A 25,841-nucleotide genomic window follows, 5' to 3' on the forward strand; every position below is an offset into this window, starting at 1 on the left:
TAGTATTACCAGGAGCCTGTATTACATCCTCTCTGACATACCAAGCAGTCTTTAATTCCTGACTAGACCCAACCAAAACAAATGTCAGTATTTTCTGAGCTAATCACTGGCTGGCGTTTTTTGGAATGATTTCTTTTTTTAATTAAAAGCTAAAGGCTTTGGACTTTTAATTATAACTATCACAATTCTAAATGGTTCAATGGCTCTGATTTAGTCTTTTAATGTACGGCTGGGAAGACAGACCATATGATATAGGTGGTTTGAACGTATGTATGTTTCATGTTCTCCCTATATAACTGCCCCCCTTCCTCTCTTTGCCTCTATCTCCCTCTCCCCACTAAGTAATTCTAGCGAGGATGAGAAAGGGGCTAAGGAAATTGAGGTACACTGAAATTTAGAAACTTGACCAGCTTATATAGCTAGTAAGTAGTGGAAGCAAGATTCAAACCAGATAGTCTACTTTCAAATTCTGTGCTCCCTTATTGTGCTATGCTGCCTCTCATGTGTGTGCGATCACATTTCAAGAAATAGGTAGAAGTTCTCAAATTCACCAGTATGTTTACATACAGAGTCTACTCCTTGGCTGATATTTCCTCCCATGGTACTTAACCTGTTAATAGTTAAATTATCAACTGTCCTATGCAATGAAGATGGACATCTACACACACACACACACATGTATGAACTGGGACACCAAGGACAGCGTAGGCTTTTCTGGAGAAGAGCACCAGATGGCACACACATAAACAGTGGAATTCAAGTGAAGTATCTTTAGACTGCTTTATTATATGCAAGTATCATTCCTAGTACACAATCTACAAGTCAGTTCCTCAGAGGTATTTAGTGCAATGATAAACATATCACTTTTTACTGTGTTTACTTAAAAAGGAAAAAAAAAATTAATCCAAATCACATTGGGAGATCTTTATTAATTTAAATTGACATTGTTAATTTTGTCTGCCAAGTCCTTAGTAAATATACCTTTACTTGATACAAACTTCAGGTTCTCAATAACACAGGATCATCATGAGGACTAGCAGTTATCAAGAGTTTTGTAATGATTAAAACAATGTTCAAATAATTCATAAGTTACTTCACTGAAATACATAAAAGAATATTCTGGGGAGTGTTTGAAAGATCTGCTTATAAATAGCGACTGATATACTTAGTTAAGTATTTGGTGCTGAAGATAAACACTTCTTATATAAAACATTGTTTTAATACATTGTTCTACTGATGAAACTAGTTTATTAGATATAATACATTTCTAACACTAAAGAATAAAGTTTTATCTTCATATTTATTTTATTCATAAGACTCTTTATCAATGAAGAATGCTGTACCCAACAATAATAAACTGGCATACTGCAATAATAAATGGGCATATTCTGTAAAAGTGAAAAAGAAAGCTGCAACAGAACAAACTAGATAACTGCCTTACACATTCTTTATACAAACAGCCCCTTTTGAATAGAAATAAACGCGGACCAAACGCTTTTAGTTTTTATGCCCAAAGCTTCACACGCTGAAGAGAAAAGGAACAATAGTAATACAGAACACAGTACTTTTAACAATTATAACACATTTAACATCCTCAGTTGACCACTGGATTCTCAGATCAGATTGGCAACTGAAATTTCACATCCACCTGGGCTTGCTTGGCTAAGGTCACTATCTCAGAGAGCTTTACAACCTGAAAGGAAAAGAAAACAATCTTTGTCTCTATTTTCACCAAAACATAGAATCAGAACAATTGGTCAATGCGAAATTAACTGCATCTTCAATCCTTTTCATTTAAAACATCTGGGCTATTCTGACATTGGTATAAACCACTTCACAGTCTCAGAAGCATTTGCCACTCTGGCATGCATCCATGCTAGGTTGTTTCAGTCGTGTCCAATGGTTTGCGACCCTATGGACTGCAGCCTGCCAGGCTCCCCTATCTGTGGGATTCTCCAAGCAAGAATACTGGAGTGGGTTGCTGTGCTCTCCTCCAGGGGATCTTCCCAACCCAGGGATCGATCCCACATCTCTTACCTCTCCTGCGCTGACAGGAGGGTTCTTTACCACTAGTGCCACATGGGAAGCCCTTGCCACTCCTAGAAGGACAGTCAAATCTAACACTTCATAACCTGCATATTATAACCCACACTACATTTTATTCACATATATAAAATCAGAAGGTATTAAATGGATACATGTCTGATATATGTATATACCTCTTTTTCATTGCCCTATTTATATCTATCTTTATTTTTTTCCTCTTTTAAAATTGAATTTTAGTTGATTTACAATGTTGTGCTAGTTTCAGGTACACAGCAAAGTGATTCAGTTATTCATATATAGATTCTTTTCCAGATTCTTTTCCCTTATAGATATTGACTATAGTTCCCTGTGCTATACAGCAGGTCCTTGCTGATTATCTATTTTATATATAATAGTGGATATATGTTAATCCCAAACTCTTAATTTATTCCCCTCCCCCTCCCTTTCACCTTCGGTAACCCTACGCTTGTTTCCTATGTCTATGTCAGTTTCTCTTTTGTAAGTAAGTTCATTCGTGACATATTTTAAACTCCACATGTAAGTGGTATCATATGGTATTTGTCTTTCTCTGACTTACGTCACTTAGTATGATGACCTCTAGGTCCATCCATGTTGCTACAAATGGCATTATTTCATTCTTTTTTATGGCTGAGTAGTATTCAATTGAATGTGTGTGTGTGTGTGTATACATACATACATATATATATGCATCGTCTTTATCCATTTGTGTTGATGGACATTTAGGTTGCTTCCATGTCTTGGCTATTGTAAATTTGCTCTATGAATACAGAGGTGCATTTATCTTTTCCAATTACAGTTTTCTGCAGATATATCCAAGAGTAGGACTGCTGAATCATATGGTAGTTCTATTTTTAGTTTTTTGAGGAACCTCCATACTGTTTTCCATAGTGATTTCACCAATTTACATTCCCACCAAAAAACGGTAGTACATTTCCCTTCTCTCCACACCTTCTTCATCATTTGTTATTTATAGACATTTTAGTGATGGCCATTCTGACTGGTGTGAGGTAATACCTCATTGTAGTTTTGCATTTCTCTAATAATTAGCGATGTTGAGCATTTTTTCATGTGCATGGTAGCCATCAATCTGTATGTTTTCTTTGGAGAAATGTCTATTTACATCTGCTGCCCTTAACTATCAGAGAAGGCAATGGCACCCCACTCCAGTACTCTTGCCTGGAAAACCCCATGGGCAGAGGAGCCTGGTGGGCTGCAGCCCATGGGGTCACGAAGAGTCAGACACGACTGAGCGACTTCACTTTCACTTTTCACTTTCATGCATTGGAGAAGGAAATGGCACCCCACTCCAGTGTTCTTGCCTGGAGGATCCCAGGGACGGGGGAGCCTGGTGGCTGCCGTCTCTGGGGTCGCACAGAGTCGGAAACGACTGAAGTGACTTAGCAGCAACAGCAGCCCTTAACTATCTTTGACGACAGAAATAGTGACTGTCTTGGCTGGATACTACACAATGCAAAGCACATCTAAATAAAAGTTTGGGGAATTCCCTGGTGGTCCAGTGGTTAGGACTTATAGTTTTCACTGCCAGGGCCCAAGTTCAATCCCTGGTCAGAGAACTAAGATCTTGCAAGCCACATAGCATGGCCATAAATAAATAAATAAGAGCTGATTTTAAAAATATGTATATAATCCTAGAATGTTGGGATAGGGGCTTGAATCTAGAAGTTACTATTTTACTTTCTGTCAGTAAGTTAACAATTATCAACCTGAATTCCAATGTTCTCTCTATAAATCTATCTGAGAATATTCAGCTGGTACCATATAAAATATACAAATTAAACATATCTAAAACCAAACAACAAATTTAGCTTCTCTCCTCTCCAGCAGAATAGTTAAGAGAAAGTTTTAAAGTTAGACACCTTGAGTTCAGGTCCCACTCTGATGTTTACAACATGTGATCCTGAATAAGATTAATGTATCGAGCTTTTGTTTCTTCATCTATAAAAGTGGATATTATATCACCAAACTTATATTAAGTCAGGTAATAGTGGAAGGGGAAAAAAAGGCTTAGCATTACATGCATAATAAATTATAAATGGTAGCAATTGCTAATATTATCACCATATTATTAATACTGTCATGACTTCCATAACCTCTTATTCACTAGAAAAACACTACAGATACAACTTAAATCAACTGTTCACTTTTATCTTTCACGGTCTATTTGATCAAGCTCCTAGTGACTCTTATCCTTTCTCTCTATGTCCAAAAAGCTTTTCCTAATTCAGGCTCTCACTGCAAACAAGCATATTTTCAGAGAAAAGTTCTAACCTATTCATTCCCTTCACCTCACCTCACATCTAATTACTGAACTAGCCAGACTCCTACTATCCCTCAAGTCTATACATTGAATTACCAGTTTACAGGAAGTATAGGAGCAAAGGAACATGTTAACGCATTACTGACCAGGGGATTTTTTGCAGAAACTAACGCCTGTGACCAGCAATATGTTATGTAAGTTAATACTGAAACATTCCAGTATAGTGAAACATTATAATAGTGAAACATTCCAGAATAGTGCTCAGGTAACAATGTATTAACACACCTCTGGTCAATAAATTGTTAAATGACACCCCATAGATAAAATCATTATCTATAAAATCATTAAAATCCAGACTACAGGAGACACTACTAGCCCATCAGCCTGTTTTGTTTTCAACAAATGAACTTAAAAAGGGGGGTGGGGGATGGGCAAGGGGGAATCTATAAGGAGAAATTTAGTGATATATTAACCAATTGCAAGCATAGATTTATTTTGATCCTAAATCTAACAAAGATTATAGGCAAAATATATTTAAGAAAATCAGAGATGTTCCAACACTGACTCGATTTTTTTTCATAAAATATAAACATAATACCACTATCCCATCTGAAATAACAATAATTCCTTTATATCATCAATACTTTTATCTTTTATATGTACATGATGGTATGTATGAAACGATATAGTGTCTGGGATTTGCTTCCAAATAATCATGGGCAATGGAAGGAAGTAGGTAAAAATTAGATGAGACAAGGTTGGGCATGAGTTGGTAACTGTTTAGGATGTTGGGATATGGGATATGATAGGTATATGGGATTCAATACTCCTAGTATTTAAGTGAAACACTAATTATTAGCAGTATTAGCTGTTCACTTTAGAATCTAAGTGCCTATAAACTTTCAGACACTGCAAATTTTTCCTTCGATCAACATAACCCGTTTACCATTTTAGCAGCTTCATCCAAGTCATCACAAGCAAGGATTTTAAGTCCACTGTCCGCTATCAGTGCCTTAGCATCATCAACTCGTGTACCTGGAAATGATTTATGCAAATATAAAGGTGCTTTAAATACATACACAAAATCATTTAAAATGTTTGTCACAATATACCACAAATATAAAATTTCAACCAACTTCTGTCATTTAATACAAATGCTTCTAAACCAAAGAAAATATTGTAAAAACCTGGAGCCATCTTGTAAAATACTTTGCCTTATCACATTAATGGTAATTCAGACAAGTCAGAATTCAAGACAAAACATACCAAATAATGTATCAACTTATACCAAACAAAACTATCAACAATTTTGTCCCAATGTTAAGATTTTGTTTAACTCACATTTAAAAAATTCTCTATTATACACTCTCATTTTAAAAATATAGCTATTTAAAACTAAATTTAAATAAACCCCTTGGAATTATGAACTTTTAATAATGATCTTTTAAAAGTTTAAATAAAAGTTTAATTATGAACTTTTAACTTTTAGAGTTAGTCAAACAATTACAAGATACCTTTTACACTCACCTTGTAACCGTACCACAATAGGTATTTTAATTTCCAAATCCTTTACTGCCATGACTATACCCTGGGCAATAACGTCACACCGCATGATTCCTCCAAAAATGTTGACCAAAATAGATAGTACCTGTCAATAAAATGTTTTGGGAGATTAAAATTTTAAAGGAATGACTCTTTTTCCTTCCTTCTCAGGAGCACACTCGTATCTGGGCCTTGTGTGTGTGCTCAGTCACTTCACTGGTGTCTGACTCTCTGCAACCCTAGGACGACAGCCCACCAGATCCTCCGTCCGTGGGATTCTCCTAACAGGAATACCGGAGTGGGCAGCCGTGCCCTCCTCCAGGGCATCTTCTCCACCCAGAGACTGAACCTGTGTCTCCTGTGTCTTCTGCATTACAGGCAGATTCTCTACCACTGAGCCACTGGGGAAGCCCTACCTGTGCCTTATAGAAGTTAACCCCACAGAAACATTTTCAGACCAAACAGCCATACTCTGCATGCAGCTCTCACCACTGAAGTCTGGCAGTCCACCACCCACCAAAATTTCCTTCCCCTCGTTGGGTAATTTCAACACCTAGTTCATAGTTTTTTCTCTCCTGTTCCATATTAACAAGACCTCCCTCCCGATTCTGTTTACTTGCTTCCTATTAAGCAGAGCCATTACCCCAGGCCATGTGGTAAGACAACGTTATATGCAAGATCTCCAGCTTAGTCCTTACTATCGTTTCTTCATTCTTCCCCATCAACTCTACCACTTTCCACAAACACAAGGTCCCCCAAAGCACTCAACAAGTGTGACCACTCCTGAATACATGCCACATCCAAACATCAGGGCTTATTTGGGTCAGCATTCTCTCATCATCACAGTCAGGCCATGCTGATTCTCCCAGTTTATCAGCCCTGTCTTCTGTTCTTCTATAGCACTACATTCATTAGCCTCAACACACTATAAAAGGCCTTGAAGGAAAAAACCATGTGTTCCAAAATCCAAGCCCAGTGTCCAATACAAATGGACATATGTATACAGCTACTTCAATGCTATCCACATTGTCACCCCCGGCTCCTGGCCTGCTTCTAACTCCAGCGCCCCAGCACAGGAACTTTTCACATGCTTTTCTCCATTCTTGCACACAGGCCTAAAAAGCCATGCTTAGAAATAGATATGAACTCTAGTTCATATTATTGGGATTCCCTGGTGGCTCAGACAAGTAGTCAACAGTTAGGTAATTAAATAATGCTCTGCTTTTAGAGTTTTTGCCAAAGGAAACTATAGGAATATAGTTCCAATAAAATTTATTTTAAAAAGAATAATTATAAAACAAAAGAAACAAAGCATATTTTGTATCTCATTTTAGTTTAATGCTTTTTATAAAGTTGAATATGGAAAATAAGTCCACAGACTCAAAGGGAAAGAGCAATAAAATAAAAAATTGTATTAAACAATTCTAGAATCTAACACCAAGAAAAAATACAGAGCACCATCAATAACAAATATTTATTAATGACCTATGTATGCTCAACAAGTAAAACTATGTACTCTACTAATTAATCAAGTTACTTCTTACCATTCAAATCTAAAACATAGGTTCTGCCCTTACCTTTTTATCTGAAGTGATAAGTTTAAACGCTTCTGTTACTTGATGGACTGTGGCACCACCACCAACATCAAGAAAGTTGGCTGGAGTCCCTCCATGGAGTTTTATTATATCCATTGTAGCCATAGCCAAACCAGCACCATTCACTATCAAGAGAGGAAAATGATTTGTGTAAGCGACAAACATAAAGAAAATAAGATTAACCAATCCAACTCTAACACAAGAACACGTGGTACCTAGACAGCCGATATTTCCGTCAAGGCCAATGTAGTTGAGATCTGCCTTAGCTGCATCTTTGTCCCTTTCATCTTCCTGGGTCCAGTCCTGCAGGTCAAAGATTTTCTTCTGACGATAAGCTGAATTAGAATCAAAATTGATCTTTGCATCCATACACAGCACTTTAAAGGAAAAAAAGAAAGCGATTTTAATTTCAAGATAGACCAAAAAAAAAACTATACAATAATCAAATGTTTTTTTACTTTAGGGGAAAAACACATTTGGTTACTTACTGAAAGTATTTCAACTCATGTTCACAACTGATTCAAACTATCTCCTGAATAAGAATATGTGAGAATTTAAAACTGTCCCATTAAAGTTACTGCTTCTACATCTGTCCTAAGCAACAGATAAAGAAGAAAGAAAAACCTCCGAAGCGCATTTAATGTTCTTTTTAATTACCAAGAAAAAACAGTCCATGCTCTTAGCTAATTCCATTGCTTGGGTTCTGGGTCCCAACTCAAGGGCACTGTCACAGCAATTCTGCTTTTCCAGCACCATAAATTCCACTCCATTTTTCCATGGGCTAAATTAAACTGGCTTGCAAAAAAAGCTACCCTTTCCCCCACCTAATAAAAAGAAAGAAGAAACTCTTTTACCCGCTACCTCCTCGCTTACTCTCCTCTTCCTATACAGCACCATTCACAGAAAAAGTTATCTGTTTAAACCTGGGGTCAGCAAACTATGGCCCGTGGGCTAACAAAGGGTTTTACATTTTTATGAATAAATAGTTATCAAGAAGAAAAAAGAAAGGGTAAATGAAGGAGAAAAACAGCAGCAACTGAGACTACACATGGCCCACAAAGCCTGAAATACTTATTATCTGCCAATACCTGCGCTTAACTCACTGTACCAAGTTTTCCTCCTGCCATTCTCTTTTAAATTCACTCTCATCAGGCTTTTACCTGCAGCACTCTACCAAAACGGTCCTTACGAAGGCTAATTCTCTGACTTCATCTTTCAGTATTTTATCCCTTCCTTGCTCCAATCTAACCACAACATTCTCCTTACTCCTAAACAGACAGAGGTGAAAAGAACCAAGCAGTTTCAGCTGCTGCCCAAAACAAGAGACAAAGTTTGGAGTCAGCCAAGTTAACTAACAACAACAAAAGCCAACCATTCTTTCAGAGGAAGACAGAATTCAGCCTCCCAAAATGTCCATATAAAAATTCCTAGATCTCTTAAGAAACAGGAAAATGTAACAAATGGTAAAAAGGAAAAGCAGTCAAAAGAAACAAAACCCAAGATGACTAAAATTTTAAATTATCAGAGAACTGTGAAACAGCTTTTTTAAACATGTTTAAAACGACTTAAAGGAAAATATGTTCGTAATAAAGCACTAGGTAAGAAATATCAGCAGATAATAAAACTATGAAATGAAACATATTGAAAATCTAAACTGAAAAGTACAGTATATGAAATCACTGGTGAATGATAATATATATGTTTCTTAGACTGTAATGCTTCAGATCCCTTGTATTTTCATAATCACTTACAAATTTATAAATTGTGGCATATCTATATATGACAGGATTATAAACATTAAAGTAAATGTTTTAGAAGAATATTTCAGTAAACACAAAAAGTGCTCAAGATACATCCCCCCAAAAATCTGCATATAACTTTATATAGTCAGCCCTCCATATCTGTAGCTTTGCATCCACAGATTCAACCAACTACAGACTGTGTAATACTGATGTACAGTTACTGGAAAAAAAGAAATCTGCATATAAGTGGACCCTCACAGTTCAAATGCAAGTTTTTCAATGATCAACTGTGTATCTATTTTTTTAAAATGAGGATTACATGGATTACATTACTAAGGAACCAATCCTTAGTAGGCTTCCGAGGCATACAGACTCAAGATCAAGACAGGTTCACTCAGTTGAGGGTGATTCTCCAATAAAAACAACCTGGGGTGAAATACCTAGGAAGCACATTTCCTAGGCCTGAGCTCTGTAACAGTCAGTAGAACCAGCCACTGACAACTCTGCTAACTAAGCAAGGGTGTGTGTAATACCAGTAAACAGAGCCCACGCTCAATTCATAGTGTTCAAAAGAGGGAAAGCTTTTAAGAGATGTACATATTTGGTTTTTCACCCCTATAAATCACAAATGCCAAATTAATTGCCAAAATGACTGCTAAGTCACTTGAGTCATGTCCAACTCTGTGCAACCCCATAGACGGCAGCCCACCAGGCTCCCCCGTCCCCAGGATTCTCCAGGCAAGAACACTGGAGTGGGTGGCCATTTCCTTCTCCAATGCATGAAAGTGAAAAGTGAAAGTGAAGTCGCTCAGTCGTGTCCGACTCTAGCGACCCCACGGACTTCAGCCCACCAGGCTCCTCCGTCCATGGGACTTTCCAGGCAAGAGTGCTGGAGTGGGGTGCCGTTACTAGGCCAAAATTAATTTGCTGCTCAGAGATTTCTCTCAACTGATTTGAAGTCCACAAGTAAAATAATCACCGGCGTCCTGGTGAGACTAAAATCAATCCACTCTCCTTTATTCAGCTTTCACTGAGTTTCTGCCACGTGCTGTGCTATGCTTAGTCACTTAGTCATGTCCACTTTGCAACCCCATGGACTGTAGCCCACTGGGTTCCTTTGTCCATGTGGATTTTCCAGGCATGAATACCAGAGTGGGTTGCCATGCCCTCCTTCAGGGAATCTTCCCAACCCAGGGACTGAACCCAGGTCTCTCCACATTATAGGCAGATTCTTTATTGTCTGAGCCACCAAGGAAGCCTGAGTTTCTGCCATGACCCTTCATAAAATGAAGTACATGGTTCTGAGAAATAACTGTGCCTGAGATCACTGTTCCTGGCAGTGGGAATGGCCTGGGTTTGGTGGTGGTGTTTTTTTTTTTTTTCCAAATTTGGTAACAGAGGGTCAAAGCTGTGATAAACTTATATGTATTATTAACCTTTTGTACACCATTAGAATTGAGGCCCATAAGAGATCTGAAATTCAAATAATGCAACTTCTGAGACTACAGAGAATATTCCTATGAAAAAAAAAATCCAAACTGCCCTGGCTGAAAGAATTTAAACTGTATCTAGAATTCACAGCCTCTTGTTCAATGAAAATAGTTAAGAAATTACTAAGAACATTAATTTCTTTGAATTTCTAACTCAGATAAAAGAATCTGACTTGGGACTTCAGTTCTCTAGGTCCTTTGGACTTTATCACATTTGTGTCTTTATGTCTCAGGTGTGTCTTTATGCAGTTTACTATTAAAGTATTTCAGAGAATTTTAATGCTATATAATCTAATCTCACCCATGAACTTCTGATACTCCAATAGATGACTGGACATAATCTGGAGTCAGAAACAGAAAAGAGTAAATTTCCAGAATTAAGCCTAACACCTTCTTAAAAGGCTGACACTGGTATACTGTTCTGACCCATTTTGGAAATTTCTGGAGGTAAAAATTCAAACTACCTATCGGTGTGCCCATAACATTCAAAGGAACAACGGCTAGGACTAGAATGACAGCCTCAAAAGCAGAACAAGACTATGCAAACAGATAGCTAATCTCTGTCCCTCAAAACTTCCACATCCACCCTGATAGATCACAGGCTTGATGGCTGAGCTCAGTGGGTAAAGAAAATACTGTGGAATGTTTGGGAGCAGCTGAGCAAATCCCCGACTCTGAATGTTTCCTTTCACATCCAAAGGGCTCACTTAGTGTAACATCTGTGTCCTCACTGTCTCTTTACTTACTTCTTCCCAGAGGAAGGGAAGTAAATTAACTATCTAGTTAATCTAGACATTGTAAAACCAGACATGCATAATTTAGCTCAAACTTTCTTCCTTTTGGGAGTAAGCTTCCCACAGGGAACAAGCATGTCCAACTGCTATTCCCAAGGCATAGCCTATCCCTGAAAGGACTGCCCTGTTAAAGCCTCATATGTGAATAGATTTATTAAGTCTGTCTAATTGTAATTTAGCTGTCAGATCCATTTTAATTAGAACTCAGGCAGGGAAGACGGGTAGTCACTGGAAGATCTCTCAGAAACCCCAACAATGGTATGACAAGCTATTTAAGCAATTCTATTCAAATACATATGTATATTTTAATATTACCCTATGTTTTCAGAGCATTACTAGGAAAGTAAGTCTACGGTCTACAAGCTTGCCTCTTAAAATTATTCAAACAATTAAACCAGTAAAAATTAACAGGTATACTTCAATTCTGTGCAGCAGATATGTTCCAAAAGAACTGTGCACAAAGGAAATAATTCCAAATTTAGTCATTCAAAATGTCCTTAAACTACTATTTTAAGGAATACGATGATAATTTCCCCAAATGTATATACTATCTTGTCATATGGTAACTTAGTACAAAAGGAGATAATATTTCCTATTTTTTAAATATTACTTTCAAAACTCAATATGTACCTCATAAATAAAACATATCAATTTGTAGATGTTTAGAACTACCCAGAGTACACTGATCTGAAGCCTCCATTCAAAATACATAAAAGAAGGTACTATGAGAAATGTAGATGCGTTGACAGAGCCTGAGCTTGAACTCATCTGTAAAATAAACCCTTCTCCTCTCCATTCCCACTGCCTCTGTTGCCTTCTGTTTGGACTACTACTAAGCTTCTTAGCCTAAAAGACTGCTGTTGCTGTTTAGTTGAGAGGTCATGCAACCCCATGGATTTTAGCCTGTCAGGCTCCTCTGTCCATGTAATTTCCCAGGCAAGAATACTGGAGTGTATTGCCATTTCCTTCTCCAGGGGACCTTTCTGACCCAGGAATTGAACCTGGCCTCCTGGCTCAATGGTAAAAAATCTGCCTGCCAATGCAGAAGACTCAGGAGATGCGGATTCAATCCCTTGGTCAAGAAGATCCCCTGGAGAAGGAAATGGCAACCCACTCCAGTATTCTTGCCTGGGAAATCCCATGGACAGGAGAGCCTGATGGGGGGCTACACAGCCCATGGGGTCACAAAGAATTGGACTGAGCACACAGCACACACATCCTCCCACATTGGTAGGCAGATTCTTTACCACTGAGCCACCAGGGAAGTCCCAGACTAAAAGATTACCCTAACAGCTAATCCCTTACTTCTCCAATACTGCTGATAGACTACTCTCTACCCAAAATATCCCCGTCATACAACTGTGTCATATCTAAGAGTACAAGTTCTGCAGTGGACTACCTGGATTCACAGTCCAGCTCTACCATTAGCCATGTGTCCCCAGGTAAGTCACTTAAACCTCTTGATAACTCAGTTTCCTACCCTATAAAGTAAGGATAGTAATAGGACCTACCCTCACAGAACTGTAATAAACATCTAATGAACTACAGGGTTTACATTTGAAAAGCTCTTACAACAGTGCCTGGCACAAAGTATTTGCTATGTTTTTGTTTATAGAGAGAAATATTTTAAAAAAAGAAAAAACTTTACTGTAGGAAACCAAAGTATACATAAAATGTCTCTTTTGTACAGTCAAAATTCAAAACTATGTACTATGAAAGAAGAAACTGAAAACAAACCCAAACATGGGAGGGAGACAAGCTGAAACATAGTAGAGATACTTTTCAGACTAAGGAAAACAAATATAATGACAGAATTAAAATCAACAAATAAAGAACAAAATCAAAAGTCTCTGTACAGCAGCAATAAACAGTAAGAAAATACAATGGCAGAAAAAATCCTATTCAAAATAGCAACAAAAAATATATTTCTACAAATATATCTAAAAAGAAATATCTTCCAAAAGATGCCTTATTTTAAAAAATATAAATGGAAAAAAACTGTATTTCTAGTTGGAAAACCTGACTTCTAGAAATATGTCAATTTTCCCCCAACAATTTATAGGGATAATACAATTCCAATAAAATTCCAGCATGACTGGTTTTGAAACATGAAAAAAAGATTCTAAAGGTTGCCTAGCAATAGGAATTAGTAATGTGACATCCAAGTACCAAACGCAGGACTAAAGGCTTTAAGGAAGCTGAGGATTTCTAAACCACATCCAACTTTAGACTTCCACAGTGCATGTGCACATGCACCCATGGCAACACTGGTGATTCCTTGGTGAGTGTTACTCGCTTTCATACCATTTTCACTGCATTTCTTAAAATTTGTCCTTGACCCACAACAGGTTAAGTAATGTCAATCTAAAAGAATAAATAGGTTAAGAACTGCCTCCCTTAAAAAAAAAAAAAAGGAAAAAAGAAAGCTTTATACAGATCAATTCTCCTATACAAATTATTAAAATTTCACTTTTAGAATGTGTTTCAGCCCTCACTCTTTAAAAAATTTAATTAATTTTAGTTTTATAAACTACCTCTATAATCACAAGAGAATTTACTCCTTTGTCTTTACACTACTTTATAAATGACCACCTAAAAATTGATTTCTACAATAACAGAACTCATTAGAAGTACAAAAGTGAAAGAGTTCTACAAATGCTTAAGGAGATTAGAAATGCCCAAAGAAATGTGAAACAAAATCTAACAAATCACAGCAAAAGAAGCAATTAATGTGAAATACCAAGAAAAACTTAGGCTACAATAAAGCAGCTTATATTTTTAGAATATCTATACAGGGAAGGGATGATAATTCAAAATCTGACTTACCTTTTAAACACATATAAAAGGAAAGCTGTCAAAGTGATAAGCTAATCTTTTTTCCCTAATATTAAAAGGATTCCAGTATCAAAATGGACGGCGGAGCCTGGTAGGCTTCAGTCCATGGGGTCGCTAAGAGTCGGACACGACTGAGCGACTTCACTTTCACTTTTCACTTTCATGCATTGGAGAAGGAAATGGCAACCCACTCCAGTGTTCCTGCCTGGAGAATCCCAGGGACAGGGGAGCCTGGTGGGCTTCCGTCTACGGGGTCGCACAGAGTCGGACACGACTGAAGTGACTTAGCAGCAGCAGCAGCAGTATCAAAATATACTCTTTGTACAAAAACAATCATGTCTCTAAAGTCTGAAACCTGGGGAGATTAAAATGGCTAATTTTTCCAAACTATAACTATCCACTACCGTGCTAAATACTCTAACAAAACACTCCCCAGCAGAACTTTGTGCAAGAATGAAATTGTTCTGTGTGTGTGCTAATGCACTAACCACATGGGGCTACAGAGTACCTGAAATGTAACTAGTGCAACTGAGAAATAGTTTAATCTTATACCATTTCAATTCATTTTAACTGCCACATGTGACTGTTAGCTGCCATACAGTACAGCTTTAATCCCTCTGTGTGTAAATATATAAAGTGTTCGTTTAATGTGTCTCTTTGTTCACATTCACTCTTTTCAAACGTTCACATTCACTCTTTTCATTATAAAACAAGTTTCTACATAGCAATGAGTTCACTTCCTTATGAGTTCAATTCCTCAGTGAAGCATATGATAGGGGCTAAACAGATAATCAATGTCTGATGAAAGAAGATACTTTACCAGCTCCATCTGAATCCTCTACCATTGGATTTATTTCTACCATGGTTGCATCGTATTTCAGAAAAAGGTCATAAAGCTTGATCATGTTTTCTGCTGCAGAATCCACAATACTGGCTGGAAATCCCATCTTCTGTGCAAGCTGAAAGCAATATGTCTCTTTGTTACAAGAATGCTGCATAACATCCAATCAACATTAAATTGTTGCAAATAAATAACCTTGTAGTTTATCATTTAAATAATAAGCATGAATCATTTATGATCAAATATTAATCATTATTATCAATAAATGGTTAAACAAAACTATGCAAAATCCTCACAAAGCAGGTAATATGCCCATTTTACAAAGAAAGAGATTTCGAGAGGTCAAATGACTTGCCATTCACCTCAATTTCTGTTCTCATGTTTATCCCATACCCTCCATACTGCCACTGAGTCTTATAGCCAACCTAAACTGAAAAAAGAGGCTAATATTTTATTAAAACTACATAGAAAAGGTAGACTACTAATCCCACTGGTCTAAAAACAATGGCCAAAATACTAACCCTATTTTACCTTTTAGGTAATTTATGAAGAGTGTCTACATTCAGTAAAATGACTAGTAAAATGAGTATCATCCTATTCATTCAAAAATCTACTGCTGCTGCTGCTAAGTTGCGTCAGTCATGTCCAACTCTGTGTGTCCCCACAGACGGCAGCCCACCAGGCCCCCCCGTCCCTGGGATTCTCCAGGCAAGAACACTGAAGTGGGTTGCCATTTCCTTCTCCAATGCATGAAAGTGAAAAGTGAAAGTGAAGTCGCTCAGTCATGTTCAACTCTTCGAGACCCCAAGGACTGCAGCCCACCAGGCTCCTCCATCCATGGGATTTTCTAGGCAAGAGTACTGAGCACCTAATAAATGCTAGATTCAAAAGATACCTTAAACTTAAACTTCCCTGGTGCCTCGGCTAGTAAAGAATCTACCTGCAATATGGGAGACCTGGGTTCAATCCCTGAATTGGGAAGATCCCCTGGAGAAGGGAAAGATTACCCACTCCAGTATTATGGCCTGGAGAATTCCATGGACTATATATAGTCCATGGGGTCACAAAGAGTCAGACATGACTGAGCGACTTTCACTTTCAAGCTTCCAATCTAGTAGAAGAGTTCACAGTCTTGAGCAAAGATTTCTTGCTAAATATACCTGAAGAGCTTTTTAAAAAATACATACACCAAGGTCTCAACCCAGAGGCTATGGTTCACAAGTTCTATAGGTGATCAAAAATCTATAATTTTTTAAAGTTTTATAAGCAATTTTGAACCTACAGAAGAAGCTACATGTATGGAAGTTACATGTCTCTTTTTTTAATCCTAACTGCCACAGCTGCTCAGGAACCCTCTGGAGGAGTTTTCTCCTGTTTTCCAATTGTTATCTAATACTACAATACATTTAACTTTAACAATAGAAAATATTAAATTCTTTGAAAGTGAATGTGATTTCTATAAGAATTCAAATGCAAACAATTAAATACAAATAAAGTGGATGATCTAATTGAGAAATGCCATTTGGGGTTAAGACATTTCAAAAAAAAGAATAAGAAGAATTAAAAGTACCATTTCATTTAGAAATTTTTCAGAAGTCACAATCTACTGTTTTAAATTTAAACATCTGAGAATTGCAAAAGAATTCTGATCAGCCCAGTATGACATCAGTTTGTCTCGCATTATACTGAGTAGTATTTCCGTTCATCCATCACTCAAAAAGCTACAAACTTAGTACATTCTTCCTTCAAATACTGTTGTAAATCAAGTGTTTTCTCTCTCATCTAAATTCAAGACTCTAGTTACCACTCTCATATAACTATCTAATGAGTCAAATCTCTGTCCCCTTTAAACATTTATACCACTCACTTGCCTAAATGACTTGCTTCACGCTTTATCAGGGAGGTCTCTGTATCAGTCAAAATTCCTGCTCTACTGTACTTCAATACCATTAGCTTCGTTTGACAGTTTCCTGATAAGAGATGTTAATTTCATTCAAACTTTAATACTCAAACTTCTTTTTAAGATGGGTCACTTATTTTTTATATATAAACAATTTAATAGCAATATTACAAACATTACCAAGCAACTCTCACACACCATAATTAACTTCATACTTAAGTTTTTGTCTTGGAGAGCTCTTTTTGAGGGGGGAATGTAATGAGAGGCAGAGGCACACAAGAAGGATGGTACAGAAAACTAGTGAAATTGCAGGCAAAATGTACTGTGCATGTGAATACACTGAGAGAAAGCCCACAGCTTTAATCAGCATCTTTAAAGCACCCATAAGACCCTCAAAATAAAATCACTGATCTATCATACGGGTATATGAGACAGTGTCACTACCATTCCATACAGTGTTTAGGCAATAAAGGGGGGACAGGAACACATTAAATGCCACCATGCAGATGTAAAATCCAGAGTATGAAAAACAAAGTATCACTCCAGATTCTTCAACAAATGAAAGAAAATGGATGAAGAAAGTGAAGAAAAGGAAACCTATAAGCTATTAACAGAAGGAGACCTATGAGACCTATTAACCAACTGCAATGAAGGAACTTATGTGGATCCCAACTCAAACAGATTCTAAAAGAAAAAAAAACATGAGACAACTAGGGAACGGGAATGACTGGGTAAGTGAAGATACTGATTTTACTAGGTATGGCTATGGTACGTATAGTGGCTCTTTTAAAAGAATCCTTATCTTTTAAAAATACATATTAAAATATTTATGGAGGATATGAAGTAAAATGCTGTACATACTTCTAAAAAGTTTCCATTTCAAACAAGATTTAACATACCTGACACTCAAAAAAAATGTTTTCAGAAGTTTTATCAAGCACTTCACTTACATAAAGTTAATTCTCTTTAAGTGTTGCAATAATCCAATTAAAAGCTAGAAATGTTTCAAAACACAACATACCCGGACAGCTTGTTCCTTTTTGATGCCTTCTACGATATCGATAGGCTCTTTAACTATGGCCTCGGGAGTCTCAGCAGCAACATCTTCAATGTTGACACCACCGTGAGAACTTCCTATTAATACAGGACCCTAGCAGGAAGGGAAACAGAAAAAACATCTAGATTTTATTTTGGACCCATCAATAAAATCTTAAAATCTATTCATGCATACTATTAAACTTATACATCTGTCACTTCCCACTATTTTTTAACCCCCTTGAGAATTTGTCCTTGCATCTCCTACACTGTTCTTCTAAACATTCAACTGAAATAATGGAAAAGGAGAAGGAAGACACTGTCTTACCAGTGAGGGGAAAAGGATTAAAAATATATACAAAATGTATACCAAACAATATAAATATACACGTATATGTGAAATATAACCTCTACATTTCTCACAAGAACTGAAGGTTCATTAAAGTATTGTTTAAAGAACATTTAAAAAAATAATAGAAACAGTTTACTGGTACTTAAAAGGGAAAATCTAATGAACAAATGTTCAGATTTATAATCTCTAGGCTACTGGAGGTCAGTGAAAAAGAAAGCTGCTGCTACTGCTGCTAAGTCACTTCAGTCGTGTCCGACTCTGTGCAACCCCATAGACGGCAGTCCACCAGGCTCCGCCATCCCTGGGATTCTCCAAGCAAGAACACTGGAGTGGGTTGCCATTGCCTTCTCTGAAAAAGAAAGCTATCTACCTTCAAAGAAGAGCTCCAGCTATTATCGTGAATATAATGAGACATAAATACTAATCAATTAAGTTAACTTTTAAGTCTCCTAAGCATCACTACGAACAAAGCTAGTGGAGGTGATGGAATTCCAGCTGAGCTATTTCAAATCCTGAAAGATGATGCCGTGAAAGTGCTGCACTCAATATGCCAGCAAATTTGGAAAACTCAGCAGTGGCCACAGGACTGGAAAAGGTCAGTTTGCATTCCAATCCCAAAGAAAGGCAATGCCAAAGAATGCTCAAACTACCGCACAATTGCACTCATCTCACACGCTAGTAATGTAATGCTCAAAATTCTCCAAGCCAGGATTCAGCAATACGTGAACTGTGAACTTCCTGATGTTCAAGCTGGTTTTAGAAAAGGCAGAGGAACCAGAGATCAAATTGCCAACATCTGCTGGATCATGGAAAAAGCAAGAGAGTTCCAGAAAAACATCTATTTCTGCTTTACTGACTATGCCAAAGCCTTTGACTGTGTGGATCACAATAAACTGTGGAAAATTCTGAAAGAGATGGGCATACCAGACCATCTGACCTGCCTCTTGAGAAATCTGTATGCAGGTCAGGAAGCAACAGTTAGAACTGGACATGGAACAACAGACTGGTTCCAAACAGGAAAAGGAGTACGTCAAGGCTGTATATTGTCACCCTGCTCCTTTAATTTATATGCAGAGTACATCATGAGAAACGCTGGACTGGAAGAAGCACAAGCTGGAATCAAGATTGCCAGGAGAAATATCAATAACCTCAGATATGCATATGACACCACCCTTATGGCAGAAACTAAAGAGGAACTAAGAAGCCTCTTGATGAAAGTGAAAGTGGAGAGTGAAAAAGTTGGCTTAAAGCTCAACATTCAGAAAGCTAAGATCATGGCATCCGGTCCCATCACTTCATGGGAAATAGATGGGGAAACAGTGGAAACAGTGGCAGACTTTATTTTTTGGGCTCCAAAATCACTGCAGATGGTGACTGCAGCCATGAAATTAAAAGACGCTTACTCCTTGGAAGGAAAGTTATGACCAACCTAGATAGCATATGCAAAAGCAGAGACATTACTTTGCCAACAAAGGTCCGTGTAAGTCAAGGCTATGGTTTTTCCTGTGGTCATGTGTGGATGTGAGAGTTGGACTGTGAAGAAGGCTGAGGGCCGAAGAATTGATGCTTTTGAACTGTGGTGTTGGAGAAGACTCTTGAGAGTCCCTTGGACTGCAAGGAGATCCAACCAGTCCATTCTGAAGGAGATCAGCCCTGGGATTTCTTTGGAAGGAATGATGCTAAAGCTGAAACTCCAGTACTTTGGCCACCTCATGCGAAGAGTTGACTCATTGGAAAAGACACTGATGCTGGGAGGGATTGGGGGCAGGAGGAGAAGTGGACGACAGAGGATGAAATGCTTGGATGGCATCACTGACTGAGTCTGAGTGACTCACCTGACTCTGGGAGTTGGTGATGGACAGAGAGGCCTGGCGTGCTGTGATTCATGGGGTCGCAAAGAGTCGGACACGACTGAGCGACTGAACTGAACTGAAGATCAGTTAAGGAAAAAACCTTGAAGCAAAATTATCTAACAGATTTGCCAATCTATGCACAAAACTGGAAATAATCTTAATATGCAAAAATAGGAAACGGTAAAAAACATTCTACTGAAGATTATTTAATGCTTCTGGAACGGAAAATGATTCAGTAGTATAATATGGAGAAAAAAAGGTACAAAACCCTTGATTCTATACTCAAATTTTTTTTAACATAAAGTGTGTTTAAATGTGCACCCTCGCACTATTCACAGACACACAAAAAAGATAAGAAGTAAAACATTAAATAAGACTTCTATTATTTTACTTTGTTGTGTCACTATTTGGCGATGAGCAACAACATTTTCTGAAGAAAAAAAAAAAGAAACTTCTACAGTGAATATATGATTCTTAATTCAGGAAAGAAAAAAAAAAAACCCTAAAGACTAATTTCACTCTTCTACCCCAGCATCTAAATGTTTCAGTAACAAATTCATTTCAAGATATAAAGTAAAGAAATAATATTATTGAGTTGGCCAAAATCTTCATCCGGTTTTTTAAGTAAAAACAAAAGCCACATTTTGGAGAAGGCAATGGCACCCCACTGCAGTACTCTTGCCGGAAAATCCCATGGACGGAGGAGCCTGGTGGGCTACAGTCCATGGGGTCGCAAAGAGTCAGACACGACTGAGCGACTTCACTTTCACTTTTCACTTTTATGCATTGGAGAAGGAAATGGCAACCCACTCCAGTGTTCTTGCCTGGAGAATCCCAGGGACGGTGGAGCCTGGTGGGCTGCCGTCTATGGGGTCACACAGAGTCGGACACGACTGATGCAACTTAGCAGCAGCAGCAGCAAAAGGCATAATTGATCTCTATCAACTTCAACCGGTCTACTCGACCGAGCAGCATTGTCCAATGAAAAATATCCAGCACAAAACTTCACAAACCAATTCTGACAAATTCACTCAGTCACAGCACCTTATGCATACACTGCACAAATCTTTTTTGTGTATTTCAGTTGCATTTTTACTTTCTTGAAACAATAAAACACAATATGCCAAAAACACTGCTTTTTTCTTCCATCTTCAATATTAAAATGGCTATACAAAAATTTACCAATTGTGATGTCTTTTTTTTTTTAAAGCTCACTGATCTGACAGCTGTCACAACACAAATCTAACAAAAGTGTTTCAAATGAAATTAAAAACAACTAAGCACTACTATAGCTGTCTTAATGGTAAAAACTGAATGAACCTTTTGGCCAAACCAAAACATTCAGTACTGTTTGGAAAACAATACAGTGTTTCAAATCCTCAAAATACAGCAATAGCCAAAGAGATGAGGCTGGGAGTATTTATTTATTTTTTTTTTTTAAAGAGAGTTATTATACTTAGGCAAAAAAAGATTTTTAAAAAGTATCAGTCTTCAAGGAAAAAAAACTGTGTGGTAGAGGAATAAGGGTGGGTGGAAGATTTATATTTCCCTGTACATCTTTGTACCTTTTTAATGTAATATTACATGACTAGATTTCAATATTGTTGTTACTGTTCAGTGGCTAAGTTGTGTCCAACTCTTTGCGACCCCATGGACTGTAGCATGCCAGGCTTCCCTGTTTTCACTATCTCCAGGAGGCTGCTCAAGCTCATGTCTACTGAGTTGATGATGCCATCCAACCATCTCATTCCTTGTCATCCCCTTCTCCTCATGCCCTCAATCTTATCCAGCATCAAGGTCTTTTCCAATAAATCTGTTCATTGCATCAGGTGTCCAAAGTACTGGAGCTTCAGCTTCAGCATCAGTCCTTCCAATGAATATCCAGGGTTGATTTCCTTCAGGACTGACTGGTTTGATCTCCTTGCTGTGCAAAGGACTCGCAAGAGTCTTCTCCAACACCACAATTCGAAAGCATCAATTCTTCTGCGCTCAGCCTTCTTTATAGTCCAACTCTCACATCCATACATGAATACTGGAAAAACTACAGCTTTGACTATATGGACCTTTGTCAGAAAAGTGATGTCTCTGCTTTTCAATACACTCTCTAGGTTTGTCATTGCTTTTCTTCCAAGGAGCAAGAGTCTTAATTTCACGGCTGCAGTCACCATCCATAGTGTTTTGCAGCCCAAGAAAATAAAGTCTGTCACTGTTTTCATTTTCCCCCCTTTATTTGCCATGAAGTGATGGCACCAGATCTTAGGTATGATACACATAAAAGCAGTTGAAGACAGTAAATTTCATATTCTATGTTTCTGACCAGAACTTTAAAAAATGACAGCTCTAGACCACAAGTTCAGTGAGCTTCTGAGGTTGCACAATACTCTCCATGTTGTCACATATCAGTATGTAAGGAAGGGGACACAACCCTGAAGCAAATGAAAACTTTATGTGTGGGACTCTCCCAGACCGCGCCCTGTGCATCTCCGTTTCGCTGGTTCTGGCTTTTATCCTTTGGCTATAATAAAACTGTAATCACAAATACAGTATTTTCCTAAGGTCTGTGAGTCATTCTAGCAAATTATGAACCTGAGGGATACTAGGAATCCCTAAATTTGTTGCCAGTTAGTCAGAAGTGAGGGTGACCTGGGGACGCTAAACTTGCAACTGATATCTGAACTGAGGGCAGTCATGCAGAGGAATGTGCCCTGAACCTGTGAAGTCTGGCTCAACTCTGGGTATCCTGGTGTCAGAACTCACTGCAACACACACACACACACACACACACACACACAATTTAACATAAGAATTCACTGTTGCTTTCTGAAACTAAAGAAGAAAACAGACGCAAGCCCAAGTAAAGGGAAATGTTTGAAATTAAAAGTATAATTTTTACTTTCTCTACTGTCAGGAAGCATTTAACAGGAGGCTTCCTGTGTGCTGTTTTGAATCTGTCAGGAATTCTGTTCCTTATTAATTCCTGAATATTCAGGAATTAAGAGGAGAGGCAAGCCTCTCCCAGGGACTGAGGAATCCAGGCATTTCTTTCCTTAGTTTTTCTATACGGTGATAAGTACCCTCTTCCTTCTTGTGAACCATATGGTAAAAGTGATTATTTACAACTCTCTGTTATGGATCACCTATGTTTTGTAAGTCTGGAATGTTAATCTTTATCTTTGCTGAGAATAACTACAGTATACATGCCCACACCATGTTGATTAAAACCCCTCTGCTCCATCAGAGCTCTGGTCCCCATGTCTTGCTTTCTCTTTCTCCTTCTCTTTCTCTCTCTCTCTCTTCCTCCCTCTTTCTCTCTCAGGCTATTTCTTTGGAGCACAGAGGCTCTCTGAGTTCACTTTCCTGCCTGGGCTTCTAAGACCCACTCGAGAAGGTGCTCTGTGCCTTCTCCCCATCAAGAGGGCGCCTGAGGCCTCCATGAACAGAGCAAGGCTGGTGCCAGGTTCTTTACTGGCTTTCTGCGTAAACCAAGGAATATCAGCCTCTTTCTCTCTCCTTTACTTTCTTATCGGTCCACTCTGGACCACCAGGTTCCGGCCCATTAAAGGACCTCAACAAGTGGCGCCCAGAACAGGGACTTGGTACACGTATGCACATTCGGACGGAGTGACCCCAGGGCCTATTGAGGCCGGTAAGTATTAAGACATGGGTAAAACGGCTGGAAAGCCCCATCACTTTTCTACTTTACTTCATCACTTATTTAAAGTTCAGGGACTTAATGAAAGGTATGCTGATTTTTTAGCTAGATTACAAACTGCTATTTCCCATACTGTAATTAGAGAAGCAGCCAAAAGGCAACTAGAGAAATTACTTGCTTATGAAAATGCAAATCAGGAATGTCAAAAAGCTATAGCTCCAATTCATGAGACAGGGACTATTATTGATTATTTGAAGGCTTGTCGCAATCTATGATTAGAAATTCAAAAGATGCAAATGGTAGCTGAAACAATAGCTGCTGCCTTAAGAAAGGGAAATAAAGGATGCTTTACATGTGGAAATAAGAACCATTTAAAAAGGGACGGCCCTAAGAAAGCTTAAAGAAAAAGAAAAAAATATGAAAAAATATAAAAATAAAAAACCTCCAAAAATCTGCCCTCACTGCCATAGAGAAATGCATTGGGCCAAAGATTGTTAAGTCTAAATTTGACACTGAAAGAAAACCTATTCCAGGAAACTCCAAGCAGAGGACCCCCCAGGTCCCCTTCAACAAAAACCTGGGGCAAATTCCATCTTTTCTCTCAAACCCTCAACATCCGGCAGTGCTGCCCTCGATATACCAGCTTTGTTTTTAGATAATATGAAGTTAATGAGCTCTATTTAAATTCAAATTCACGTGAACTGAAAAATATTAAATATAATGTTTATTTAAATATAAATATAATTTAAATATAATTGTTTGCTAATCTAATTAAGACATGTCTTAAGTCATCAACATTATATAATACTTTTATTATGCCTAGGTTTAAGGTAAACTAAATTTGTCAACAAAAAGGTTAACTCTTTATATATATATATATATAAAAATATATAAACGAGATGAAAACTTTTAGATAAACTATTAAAAATAATTATATTTTAATAGAATAATCTATTATTATAATCTATTATTATAATAATCTCTTTAGTTCAGTTGCTCAGTTGTGTCCAACTCTTTGTGACCCCATGAATCGCAGCATGCCAGGCCTCCCAGTCCATCACCAACTCCTGGAGTTCACTCAAACTCACGTCCATCCAGTCGGTGATGCCATCCAGCCATCTCATCCTCTGTTGTCCCCTTCTCCTCCTGCCCCCAATCCCTCCCAGCATCAGAGTCTTTTCCAGTGAGTCAACTCTTCGCATGAGGTGGCCAAAGTACTAGAGTTTCAGCTTTAGCATCATTCCTTCCAAAGAAATCCCAGGGCTGATCTCCTTCAGAATGGACTGGTTGGATCTCCTTGCAGTCCAAGGGACTCTCAAGAGTCTTCTCCAACACCACAGTTCAAAAGCATCAATTCTTCAGTGCTCAGCTTTCTTCACAGTCCACCTCTCACATCCATACATGACTCCTGGAAAAACCATAGCCTTGACTAGACAGACCTTTGCTGGCAAAGTAATGTCTCTGCTTTTGAATATGCTATCTAGGTTGGTCATAACTTTCCTTCCAAGGACTAAGCATCTTTTAATTTCATGGCTGCAATCACCATCTGCAGTGATTTTGAAGCCCAAAAAAATAATCTCTTAAGACTGGGATAACTTAAATTTCTAGAGTTGTACTAAACTAAATAATAAAAGTTTATTAAATAACTAGGTCATTTCCAAATAAAATAAGATTTTAAAACATTAATTACTGAACATTAACTTCCTCTTACAAAGTTTTTCTTACAGAAAAACGAAAGAGATTTTAAACTATTAATAAATATATTATATAATGTATTATATATAAATATATTTATATATACTAAATATATATAATAAATATATTCACCAATCTATAAAATGCTAATATATGACACTTCATAGTTG

General features: G+C 37.7%; 1 protein-coding gene across 1 annotated transcript in view; it reads right to left on the reverse strand.

Annotated features, from left to right (window-relative positions):
• Window positions 1-766: 766 nt before the first annotated feature.
• Window positions 767-25,841, reverse strand: part of SUCLA2 (succinate-CoA ligase ADP-forming subunit beta) — a 44,781-nt gene continuing 19,706 nt past the window's right edge. The window contains exons 5-11 of the mRNA XM_019971260.2: window positions 18,106-18,234; window positions 15,164-15,302; window positions 7,698-7,859; window positions 7,465-7,607; window positions 5,873-5,993; window positions 5,292-5,380; window positions 767-1,693 (exon numbers count right to left, since the gene is read on the reverse strand). Of these exons, the coding sequence (XP_019826819.2) occupies window positions 1,619-1,693; window positions 5,292-5,380; window positions 5,873-5,993; window positions 7,465-7,607; window positions 7,698-7,859; window positions 15,164-15,302; window positions 18,106-18,234 (858 nt within the window). The 3' untranslated portion in view covers window positions 767-1,618. The remainder of the gene's footprint in view (window positions 1,694-5,291; window positions 5,381-5,872; window positions 5,994-7,464; window positions 7,608-7,697; window positions 7,860-15,163; window positions 15,303-18,105; window positions 18,235-25,841) is intronic.

The sequence above is a fragment of the Bos indicus genome, chromosome 12 (genome assembly GCF_029378745.1).
Source record: "Bos indicus isolate NIAB-ARS_2022 breed Sahiwal x Tharparkar chromosome 12, NIAB-ARS_B.indTharparkar_mat_pri_1.0, whole genome shotgun sequence".
Taxonomy (NCBI): domain Eukaryota; kingdom Metazoa; phylum Chordata; class Mammalia; order Artiodactyla; family Bovidae; genus Bos; species Bos indicus.